The sequence below is a fragment of the Triticum urartu genome, chromosome 7A (assembly GCF_056163025.1).
Source record: "Triticum urartu cultivar PI428250 chromosome 7A, HENAU_Tu73, whole genome shotgun sequence".
NCBI lineage: Eukaryota > Viridiplantae > Streptophyta > Magnoliopsida > Poales > Poaceae > Triticum > Triticum urartu.
The window spans coordinates 207,172,533-207,183,288 of NC_141879.1; the positions used below are offsets into that span (position 1 = coordinate 207,172,533).

General features: G+C 43.7%; 2 protein-coding genes across 8 annotated transcripts; one reads left to right on the forward strand and one right to left on the reverse strand.

Moving 5' to 3' along the window:
* The first annotated feature begins 1,192 nt into the window (after positions 1–1,192).
* LOC125518865 (WW domain-containing protein) lies at positions 1,193–7,797 on the forward strand. Of its 6 annotated transcripts, none has more exons than XM_048683739.2 (10): positions 1,196–1,466; positions 2,842–3,196; positions 3,402–3,523; positions 3,863–4,479; positions 4,581–5,773; positions 5,856–5,935; positions 6,391–6,486; positions 6,575–6,648; positions 7,035–7,170; positions 7,344–7,797. In XM_048683739.2, exons 2-10 carry the CDS (start codon positions 3,175–3,177, stop codon positions 7,425–7,427), a joined length of 2,424 nt encoding a protein of 807 aa, XP_048539696.2. In that variant the 5' UTR covers positions 1,196–1,466; positions 2,842–3,174; the 3' UTR covers positions 7,428–7,797. The 6 variants fall into 6 exon arrangements, 4 of the variants coding, with proteins under 4 accessions (XP_048539696.2, XP_048539695.2, XP_048539697.2 ...); XM_048683738.2 differs by having other exon boundaries at positions 2,842–2,922; XM_048683740.2 differs by having other exon boundaries at positions 1,197–1,466; positions 2,842–3,192.
* A 317-nt stretch (positions 7,798–8,114) lies between these two features.
* Positions 8,115–10,555, reverse strand: LOC125518866 (SEC-C motif protein). 2 transcript variants are annotated; one of them, XM_048683741.2, is made up of 5 exons: positions 10,225–10,553; positions 9,997–10,145; positions 9,719–9,880; positions 9,247–9,362; positions 8,115–8,497 (listed from the first exon to the last, which is right to left on the reverse strand). In XM_048683741.2, exons 1-5 carry the CDS (start codon positions 10,385–10,387, stop codon positions 8,479–8,481), a joined length of 609 nt encoding a protein of 202 aa, XP_048539698.1. In that variant the 5' UTR covers positions 10,388–10,553; the 3' UTR covers positions 8,115–8,478. The 2 variants fall into 2 exon arrangements, with proteins under 2 accessions (XP_048539698.1, XP_048539699.1); XM_048683742.2 differs by lacking the exon at positions 9,247–9,362 and having other exon boundaries at positions 10,225–10,555.
* Between the last annotated feature and the right edge of the window lie 201 nt (positions 10,556–10,756).

Genomic DNA, 10,756 nt, shown 5'->3' on the forward strand with positions numbered 1-10,756 from the left:
CCACCACGACGGTTCCTTGGAACGATGCCTCTAACCGTTGCGCCTCTCGGAGACAATCATTCTGACTGTATATAAATGTACATCATCGCCAATAAAAGAGTTGGTTCAATCATTTGTTCGATTGTCTCGCTCAATAACATATCTCTCTAAACAAAACCAACGCCCGCGTCAACATCAAGAATTAATCGCTCGTAATCTCCTCGTGGGATCAAAAGGGAATCGGCTGCAGAAGTAGAAGTGGATTTTCGCGTACTTGTACATGAAGATATGGCGCGGTTGCTGATGCTCTGCTTGCAGAGGAAGTAGGAGTCGAGGAAGTGGTGGTAGTGGGCAGTGCCGGCCATGGAGCCCGGCTTCACCCGGAAGAACCTTGAACGCCACCTTGACGTACCGCTCCTCACCCTCCTTCATGGCCGTCGCGGCCAGCAGGGACGATGACGAGAGCGACGCTGCCGGCGGTGGAGGCGAGCTCTCCCATGTGCTCGCGCACGTGTAACACGGACGTTGTTGCTCCTGAGAGAAGAGTGATGCGTGCGTGCGTGCTCGGGTGGTGCGCCCGAGCACGCCTCTCTTATATACGCATGCGTGATTTCCAGAAATGTCAAGGGAATTTTCACAAAAGTGTCAGGACGAGGCCAGCATGCCACCATCTGCCCGCTACTGATTAGCTGTGGACTAAATCTTCACGCAGAGTGCAAGTTTAATGATGGATTGATCACCTTTTGTAAATATGTGAACTAAACCATTATCTACATTGCAATCAACCTGTGGTTGAGTTGGTTAGGTGGACAGTGGTATCCTCAATCCATCAGGGTTTAAATCCTGGTGATCGCATTATTCCTGGATTTATTTCAGAATTTCCGGCGATGCGCTTTCAGTGGGAGGAGACGTTCCCGTCGACGAGGAGGCGTCTACGGTGACTTCGTAAATCTCAAGATGATATGCCGGCTCAGTCTCTCGGAGGTGCTCATAGGCGTAGGGTGTGCGTGTGTGCGTTCATAGGGGTGAGTGTATGCGCGTGTATATGAGCGCTTGTGTCTGTACTGATGCTAAAAAAAAGTTTGTGGGAATTGCTGTGACTCGAACGCCCAATTTGATTTCCAAATCGAATTTCCCGACCCCGAATTTACCCCGAAAACGATTAGACCGAGACAACCGTGCCCACCCAACCGCGCTTCTCCGCCGAAGCGAAACGCGAGCACGGAGCACGTGCAGAGCACAGCTCCACCGAAGCGCCTTCCACTCCGCCTCTCCTCCTGATTCGCACAGCTTCCCTTTTCGCCGTAAAAACACCCCGACGTCACCCTCCATACCCTAACCCTAGAAAAAGACGTCCATCTCCACCCCGGCGCGCGCCCGACTGCTCGGGGCAGCGGCGATGGGGAGGCGGAAGGAGCGCCGCCTGGCGGCCAAGGCGGCCTCGGGCCGCAGGGTCAAGCTCGACCTCTTCCTCGATCCTTCCCCCGGTGAGTTCTCCGCCCCTGCCCCGGGTTCGGTTTTCCTCCGTGGTCAACCCGCGACTGATGTGCGTTTAGTTGCTGGTTTCATCGCGTCGATTATCTAGCTTGCAATCGGAGCCGGCTTGAATGGAACTCGGTTAGTTTATACTCCTTCCGTCCCAAAATTCTTAGATTAGTCTAGATAGGGATGTATCTAATATTAAAATGTGACTTGATACATCCGTATTTAGACAAATCTAAGACAAGAATTTTGGGACGGATGGAGTATTTCTGAACACTCGGAAGGTTATTTTGTTGCATGGTTCGTGATTGTTTGGCTGCCTGAATCTGTCCATCCTGATTAAGTGGATGCACCTTGAATCACCAGCTCTACCAGTAGAATCTGGACGTGGTAATTGACACATCAGAAGGAGCAGTGAGGCTAGAGCTTATAACAAAAGGAGAAGAAGTGGCTTGCTGGCCTAGGCCGACCTTAAAACTTGTGTGCACTATATAGAGTTTCATTGTCACTTTCAGTTGCATTATTTCACCGTGTGTTAAACAAGTTATTACTGATTCAGGGATATAGGGAATTGCCTGAGTCGGGGAAAAACATGTCCAGTGCAGTTCCTAAATCACACCATATGACCATATGCTGCACTTGTATCAGATTCAGACCATAATCCAAGATGTTTCTACTATAGGAAGATAAGTGTTCAAGGTTATAATGTTAGATTACTGGGGCGAGATCCACCAAAACTACTAGTAAAGATCAATGTGCATTTTTGGAGTTTGAAGTTAGCAGTTCAATATTTTGTTATATGACAAATAACTGAAAAGGAGCACGCAATTTCCATTTCAATGATCAGAGATAAAAACTTAAAATATAACCTGAGGAAACAAATAAAATTTGGTAATGAAATTTGTGAATTTGTGCATGTACAGCTATGTCACATCCCTCGTTAGATAAATGCTGCTGCTTAGCCCAAAACAAGGGTTTGGTTATGGAGAGACCTGATGCTTACTGGGTTCTGCATTTGCTCTACATTGCCCCAACTGAATCAACAGAGGTGATGTATGACATCACCTCATGCGATATTTCCAGTTCTGGTAAAAAAAATGGAATCAAGGAAGGATGGTTAACATACATCACCTCATGCGATATTTCCAGTTCTGGTAAAAAAAATGGAATCAAGGAAGGATGGTTAACAATTCTTTTGGAACCCACTCCTTATAATTGTAGAGATTTAATGCTCAGCTATTTGTTGCACTTTTGAATGCCCAAGATTATGAGTAGCAACATATGATTACAGTAGTATAACTACCGAGCATAAAATGCGACTCCAAATATCCAATAGACCTTGAACAAGCTGACTGCTGATACTTCAAACTTGCATTGCAGGGGAGGCATCTATGAAAGAGGGAGTAGGAGAGGAAAACCGTGGGCAGCAAACTGGTGTTCCCACTTCACCATCTTCGTCAGGTGGGTTCAATCAATTTCCTTCCAAGGGATATGTAAAGACGGCACATGCCTATGGAATGTAAATTTGGTGGAAATTTGGAATTTTCTTCAAGCATGTGTATGCTCCAAATTTCTGGTTTGAGGCACATGTAGGGTTCCCGGCCTGCAAGGAACATTAAGTAAATTCTTCAGATCAGGCTGCCACTGTCAAAACTGGGTGTGTTCCTTCCGGTAATTTCTCTTTTGGCAGCATCTGAGCGTGGGGATTTCAGGATGATTGTTGCCTCCTCGGTTCGTATGTCTCTTTTCTTTATATTGTAGCTCCTAACCTGGTTTTTTAATTATTGCTGGGCCGCCATGGTGCATTTTAAAGTAATTTTAACGAACTTGTTCTACTTTTATACCTGAGTCGATCCTCACATATACTTCAGAAAATACTGCAATATAGATTGTGTCACATGAAAGCTTTTGCGTTTTTAATGATGAATTTATTTTTTCAGATAAGAAGGAAAATCCTCTAGCGTTGCTTGGGCAATATAGTGATGATGAAGAAGAGGATGAAGTAGCAACAGATCAACCCATTGGTGAAACTAAGGGGAGCCCAACTGATGCAAGTGCTGAGGTAATTGAATCTCCTATTTATTCTCTTGTACCCTATAAGACCAAACAGGTTGAGGTTGAACTTTCTTATGCAAGACCAAACAGGTTGAACTTTGTTGTGCTAACCATTTAATCTGAAGATTCTTGTATATTGTATTGTAAGCCCCAAATATGCTGAACCCATTTTGATATATTAGCTGAAGCCTCCAAATAGTTCATGATTTGTATTCTGTAGATTGGAAGGATTAAGCACCCGTATGATTCTCTTTCAAGTATAGTATCTTTTCTTAGAGAGAAGATTATTCAGATAAGAAGTTTGAGCTCTGGTCGTCTTACGATGAAATTTGTTCGCTTGTTTCAGGTTATTCATGATCAGGGTGATATAACTGGGGATAACGGCAATGCAGATAGTGAACTGCCTGCTTCTGTTAGTGTTCAGCAGGAGGTATCTCAAGCTGATGATGTCAAAATTATCACAGAAACCGTTGCTCAGGAATTTACTGTTGCCCCTGATCCAACTCTGGAAAATGAGTGTGTGACAGCAACGGAAGCTGTCCCAGATTCATCTGGCATGCAAATTGTTGGTGACATTGGTGGGAATTGGAAGGCTATAATGCATGAACAGAGTAATCAGTGCTACTACTGGAACACAGTTACAGGAGAAACTTCTTGGGAGATTCCTAATGGATTAGCTTCAGTAGTTGCTGCCGATGGAGTCACTTCTGCATCTGTGCCTACTCATATGGGGTACTCTGTCGAAGCTCAAGCACATGTCCTTCCCCACAGTAATGTCGAAGCATATCCTAGTGACGTGTCTGTTGGAAATGGCACAGCAACCTATACTGCTATGGGAACTTATACTCATGATCCTTATGCTTACACTGGAGCCGTTGCTAGTCATGAGACAGTGGACATTGACCCCTTGCAGCTTGCAAAATATGGTGAGGATTTACTGCAAAGACTGAAGCTGCTGGAAAGGTGCTTGTTATTTTTATCATCCTTTTGCCATTTCAGTTTACCCTTTTCAACCATTCCTCTACACAGAACTGCGTAACTAATTTTTCCATGTCATCATGCAGGCCACATGTTGCCATTGACAGTCTTGAGTTGATAAAAAGAGAAATTGAGATACGAATAGCAGACTGTAATGCCCTCTCCTCGTATGGATCTTCTTTACTTCCGTTGTGGTTGCATGCTGAGGTGCACCTTAAGCAACTAGAACTTTCAGTTTCCAAGTTTGAAGCTAGCTACACCACCAAACATGGATATCGGGAGACAGTGGATGCAGGACACAAAGCACCTAATGAAGCTGAAGTTATGGCACCCTCTGAGGGTGAGCATTTGAAGGTTGATGTTAGCACTCTGGGAATAAGTACTGGCGATGAAAATATTAAGGTTGAGGAACCATGTACAACATCATCTGTTCAGAACTCACAAGGTGTGGCAGCAGCTATTTTAAGAGTTGAATCAGATAGTGATGAAGATATGGACGTGGAAATGGAGGTCGATGAAGAAGGTGTTGAAGAGCAGGGCGGTTCCACTTCTATGGCAAATAAGGAGCATCCTTCATCAGAGCAAGTGCGATCACCAGCTTTGTCATCATTGGAGGATTCTGCTCCTCCCCCACAGGATAATGACATTCCTCCACCACCACCACCAGAAGAGGAATGGATTCCACCTCCACCACCTGAGAATGAACCAGCTCCTCCACCTCCTCCTGAGCCTGAAGAGCCCGCTGTGTCATTTGTTAATGCTGATACACTTCCTCAGCCATATGGAGATCAAGCAAACTTGGGTTATACGCTTCCAGGAATGGAGTACTATCCTGCTGCTGGTACAGATGGCACCAATGCCAACTACTATATGCAAGCAAGCGATTCTCATATTCTTCAATCACAGCAGCATTCTTACTATGCACCATTGTCTGCAAGTGGCGTATCTATTCCTGTTGAGACCACATCCATCCCCCCAGTACCAGGTTCTTATTATAGCTATCCTTCCGTCACTATGGCTGCCACTGAAGTAGCGGCTGAATCTTCTGGATACTATGCTTCATCAACCTCTGCCATTTCTAGTGGTGAATTAGATAACAAAACAAGCTCGGCCTCCCTTGTTGCAAATAGTAATGTGAATACTGTGGAGTCTGATAAAGTGATATCCAAGGAGCCCACAGTTGCGTCTTTGAGCCAATCAGTAGGAGCAGTATCTTCAGGACCAACAGTACATGGAAGTTCTACTCAAGCTTCTACTAGCTCCACTAATCAGACTAAAGGTAGTTTTATTATTCTTTGCAAGGACACTTCATCTTACTAGCTTATAGTTGTTTTAGTTTTGACATTTGCACTGATTTGCAGTTCCTCGTACTAAGAAGCGACCTGTTGCTGTTGCATCATCACTGAGATCTAATAAGAAGGTCTCAAGTCTGGTGGATAAGGTATCTCTCCGACCTCCCAAAGCTGCTGTTAAAATAGTGACCATTTATGCTCTCTCCTACCCTACCAATCCACTGCCCCCAAGTGTGGTGTCCTGACATTAATGAAGAAATTTAACACTCTGCATGATTTGCATTACTGCTAATTGTGTGTACTTAGTCGTTGAGACATACTCTTGGTTATGTCATTAACAAGAGAGCACACTGTTCTTGGCCAGTTTATTTTGTTGTGCACAATATAGGTCGTCCAGAAAAAAACAACTCATGCAAGTGGGAGTGTGACAGTGTTTCCTGACTATTTTGTCTCATGTTTATCATTTCTTATTTTAAAGGCAGAGCAATCTGTTTACATGGTAATTGGTAAGGCTTAAGACAAGGTGAGTGTTGATGTATAATGATTGTTTCCTTATTAATCTACCTTTGCTAAAGCAACCTTTTTTTTTATTTCACTATTACAGTGGAAAGCTGCAAAGGAGGAGCTTCGTGATGAAGAGGAAGAGGAGCCTGAAGATGCTTTGGAGTACCTAGAAAGGAAACGCCGGAAGGAAATAGATGTAACTCTTTTCATCTCTCTTGAGAACATATACGCCATGACAAATGCTTCTGAAGTCTTTTGGATTTGATCTGTTTCGTTAATTTCAGGGGTGGCGTAAGCAACAAATAGCTAGTGGAGAAGCCAAGGAAAATGCTAATTTTGTTCCCCTTGGTGGTGACTGGTATTGTTCCTTCACCATATGCCGTTTGACTTGAATAACTTGATACTTCGTATTTACAACAAGGTATTACTCCATCTGATCCATATTAATTGTTGCTGGTTTAGTACAAAGTTGTACTAAATCAGCGACAATTAATATGGATCGGAGGGAGTACTGGCCTCTGGCATATTTTCCTCTTTCTCAAATTTATCATTTCTGAGTCTTAACTTACAAATAATATGGATTGTATAACTTGCTTATAGACTTCTCTACAGCATTGATTGTGGTGGACCATGTCATTTCTAGGATTACAAATGTTATGTACCTACATTTAATCTTTTGTTAGATTTACTGGGGTTCTTGTTTGTAACTCTAGCTCAACTTGCTAATCTTCATCATTTTTGTAGGCGTGACCGTGTAAAACGCAAAAGAGCTGAAGCAAAGAAGGAAGCAAAGACTGAACCTATTCGTGCAGCTGCCGAACAACACAAAGGGGAGCCTGATCTCTCAGAGCTCTCCAAGGGTCTTCCTTCTGGGTGGCAGGTTAGTATTTTACCTGGTTCCATACACTTGATTTTTTTTTTGCTATACTAGCTAAAACATCCAGACTGAATGCTGCATCTCAGTTTCCAATAAATACATGTTTCTTGCTGACAATCTAATTCAAAGTATAGCTATGATTTTTTTTAAAGCAACCTGTTCTTTGCTCCTCGCAGGCATACATAGACAAGTCTACGAAGCAAGTGTACTATGGGAACAACCTCACTTCCGAGACGACTTGGGATCGGCCTAGCAAATAAAGATTGGATTAGTTGAAGATGGTCTAGTTTTGCTCTGTAGATATCCCGGTACCTCGATATATACGTTGCCTGTCTTGAATGGAACGGATATGACAGTCACGCCCCGAGAAGCAACCGGTTTCTGATGTTACCTTGGTTTTGAGGCTGTATTGTTTCTTCTATTTTCCACTGGGAGATCGTAGTGGGGAGGAGAGTTCGTTTTGGTATAGAGGCACCCTTGTAAGAGTGGCAACTTGAGATCGAATTAATGAAGCAAAATCTACTAGTTAGTTGCTGACCAAGGAAAAATGTGCCTTGTTAAGTGGTGGGAGTCTTCACCTGGATCTGACATCGTTTGCTTTCAAAACAATGTCAACTATATTCAATTTTAGGTTGTGCTAAATACTAGAGACTTCTCCAATTATTTTCATAATTTGAAAGATGATTTTAAAGTTTTATTTTCATACTTACAATATTCAAAACTTAAAAAGGCCCTCATACGCCATTTGCTGGATTTCGTTTACATCATGTGATCTAAGTTATCTGTTATTAACCCAAGGCAATTGACGTGGGGGTCAGGTGCACATGACATGATGCACTCTCCAGTACCACCCATAAAGCAATGGTGTCATCCAAATATGCAATCACAAAAGAAAGTAGAACAGAAGCTAGTGTTTCCCAAAGGGAGAGTGTAACACTGCCAGGATGTGCAAAATCTCCTGTAATTTTATTCAGATGCAAGAATATCAGCTCCTCAATGTACATAGAACTTCAATAAACTGACCAATAGGAAGGCTGAAACATCAGGCTTCCATGCCCGCGGATGCTTTGAACTGTCTGCATAAGCAAATCAAATTAACTAAGGCAAATGTTTATCCCATAGTACAGAGCCGCTTATGGCGCTTTACAAGTTTCGCAGCCAGGTTTGCAACAACTAAGTTTGGCTCTTTCAGCCACTGAGGCAGTCTCGCTGTCTAGGTTGAGAATCCCGACGTGCTTTTCTTGATCACAGCAGAGCAGAACTCTGCCCCAGTCAGCGCTAGCAACCAAAAGGAAAGCATGGGTTTTCACCTCAAGAAGCCCCACAACACCTACATATTTCATGAAGCAAAAAGAGTGTTATCACAAGACAAGAAACATAACAGCACATTATTTTGGTAAGAATATGAACTCGCACAAGAAATAGGAAGGCTGGATCTATCTACAAAGAGGAGAAGAGAAGAAGGAAGGCTGGATCTATCTACACCTAAGTTCTGGCGAATAAATTGGTCGCCACACACTACAAGTCTTGGTAAAAGCATATGTGTGAGATGTGGATTATGTTAGGAACCAAACATCTATCACAAAAAAAAAGGTTAGGTTAACCTAAGTGGAGTATGGCAATGTGTGGCAATGGAGCAATCAGGATTTGGAGTTCTACTTATACGTTCAAGCAAGTGAAACACCATTTTAGTATTTAATGCACAAGAATGACGTGCTAGGTATCAGCTGCCTAGCATCTCACCTTTTCACTCGTGGAGGATAGATACAAACTAAAGAAGTTACCAAATGGGCCAAACTTGCTCGCTCCAAATTTCAGTGAACAAAGGACAGGAGCCCTGCCAAGTAACAAAATCCTGTACATACTGAAAAATCTCTATCTACCTTTTGCTAAGATAGTAGTAACCGTGCGCTTACAGATTTTCTACAACTACATTCTCTGTAGGTTGTCCATCTAAAAGAAAAGATGTAAGTGCACATGTAATTTGCAGCAATCTGATTTTCGAAGGAAACACGACACCAACAAACTCGGCAACAGAACATCATTAATAAAACAGTATCAGGCATGGAAAAATCATACTTTTTATATCGTTTCTTAGAACCGCATGGGCAGAGAGCATTCCTACTTATCTGACCACTCTTTTCCAGATTAGCTCTTCCAAGGTCAAAGGCTGTATTACCCATTAGATTTTGCACCTAGAAAGGTGATACAATCCAGCATTAAACATTAGGCATATCAAACATCAGCACATAACTGTTGCTTCAAAAATGAGGAAAGAAATCACCATATCCTGTATTGACCTAATCATTCACATTATGATGGCTAAACTGGGCTACTTATCTTTAGCTGATCCTCTTACATTGATATTCTCTAAAAAAATGGTTAGCATATTATTACTTCTTAATACTCTCTCCCCTGTCCTACCCACCCCACACCCCCATGTTTCATTATTTTTATACCGTCACATGTAATTCATCCACTCTTCAATGACCAGCGAAACAAAAGGATTAGCACCCCTATCCGACAGTTACAACTGTTAGACCGGAGTTACCTCAGTAAATGTCTTTGGCACTGGCTTTCCTTCTTCTTTGAGTTTTTCAATCTTCTTTTGGGCATCTTTAGCCCATGTGTACTTGGCCAGTATGTGCTCCACATCAGCAATTGTGCAGTTGCAATGCTTGGTGGCACTAATTTTGTCACTGGTTTTGAGCTTCTGCAGAACAAAGAGCAGCACAGACAACACAATGAACCAACCCGCCACGCCGCACTAGCAAAGCATGCTGTATGTACCATAAGAAATGACATCCGCTCTATGATCATTGAATATACCTCGCCGGTTGGGTCGATGGTGGCGAGGTAGCGGAGAACGGCGGCGTGCTTCTCGCAGGCGGCTACGACGGTGGCCTCGCTGCATCTCCCTGACACGAAGTTCTTGAAAGTTCCCACCTTCCTCGCCATCTCCATCGAATCCGCGAACACTGCAAATCCGGAGGGCCCGAATCAGACCACCCACTGTACCAAGAGAGGAGGAACCGGACATCTCGGACGACTACTTACTGTTGAGATTGAAGGATTCAGACGGGGGGAAGGGTGAGTCGGCGGCCTTCTTGCCGGTGAAGGTGTCCTTGATCTTGTTGATCCACCCGAGGGAGGCGAGATGTGGGGTTGAGGAGATGCCTCGAGATGCCGTTAGGAGGCGGAGGACGCGGCGGGACGCCATGGGTGGCAGTAGCGGGGCACTCGTGTCTCCGGCGAGCCGCCGACGGCGAGGTGCGGTGGGATCCTCGGTTGGGTTTACGGCGGCTGGGCCGAGATAGGTGGGAGAGGGGAAGAGGTACGGGATGGGCCGTTAGAAGGAAGAAGGTTTTTTTGTTTTTGTTTTTGGAGACAGGAAGGAAGAAGGTGAGTGAGCGCACACACACGGACCCTTTAGCAGCCCATGTGATTTTACCTCAGATGGGCTTACAACAACTTTAAGAATCTTTAGTCGCCCTTGTCTCAAAAACAACAACAACAACAACAAACAGAGCTCATATTTGAAGGTTGAGGTACTGTTCATTTTTAAAAAAGAGAGGCTGTTATAACTCTA

Bases quoted from the DNA above. Each gene is read 5' to 3' on its own strand.
- LOC125518865 (XM_048683738.2), top strand. From the start codon at position 1,379: ATGGGGAGGCGGAAGGAGCGCCGCCTGGCGGCCAAGGCGGCCTCGGGC. The intron at 5,936-6,390 runs GTATCTCTCCGA...TCACTATTACAG, and splicing joins TCTCAAGTCTGGTGGATAAG to TGGAAAGCTGCAAAGGAGGA. The intron at 7,171-7,343 runs GTTAGTATTTTA...TGCTCCTCGCAG, and splicing joins GTCTTCCTTCTGGGTGGCAG to GCATACATAGACAAGTCTAC.
- LOC125518866 (XM_048683741.2), bottom strand. From the start codon at position 10,387: ATGGCGTCCCGCCGCGTCCTCCGCCTCCTAACGGCATCTCGAGGCATC. The intron at 10,146-10,224 runs GTAAGTAGTCGT...CCGGATTTGCAG, and splicing joins TGAATCCTTCAATCTCAACA to TGTTCGCGGATTCGATGGAG. The intron at 9,363-9,718 runs GTAACTCCGGTC...TCACCTTTCTAG, and splicing joins TGCCAAAGACATTTACTGAG to GTGCAAAATCTAATGGGTAA.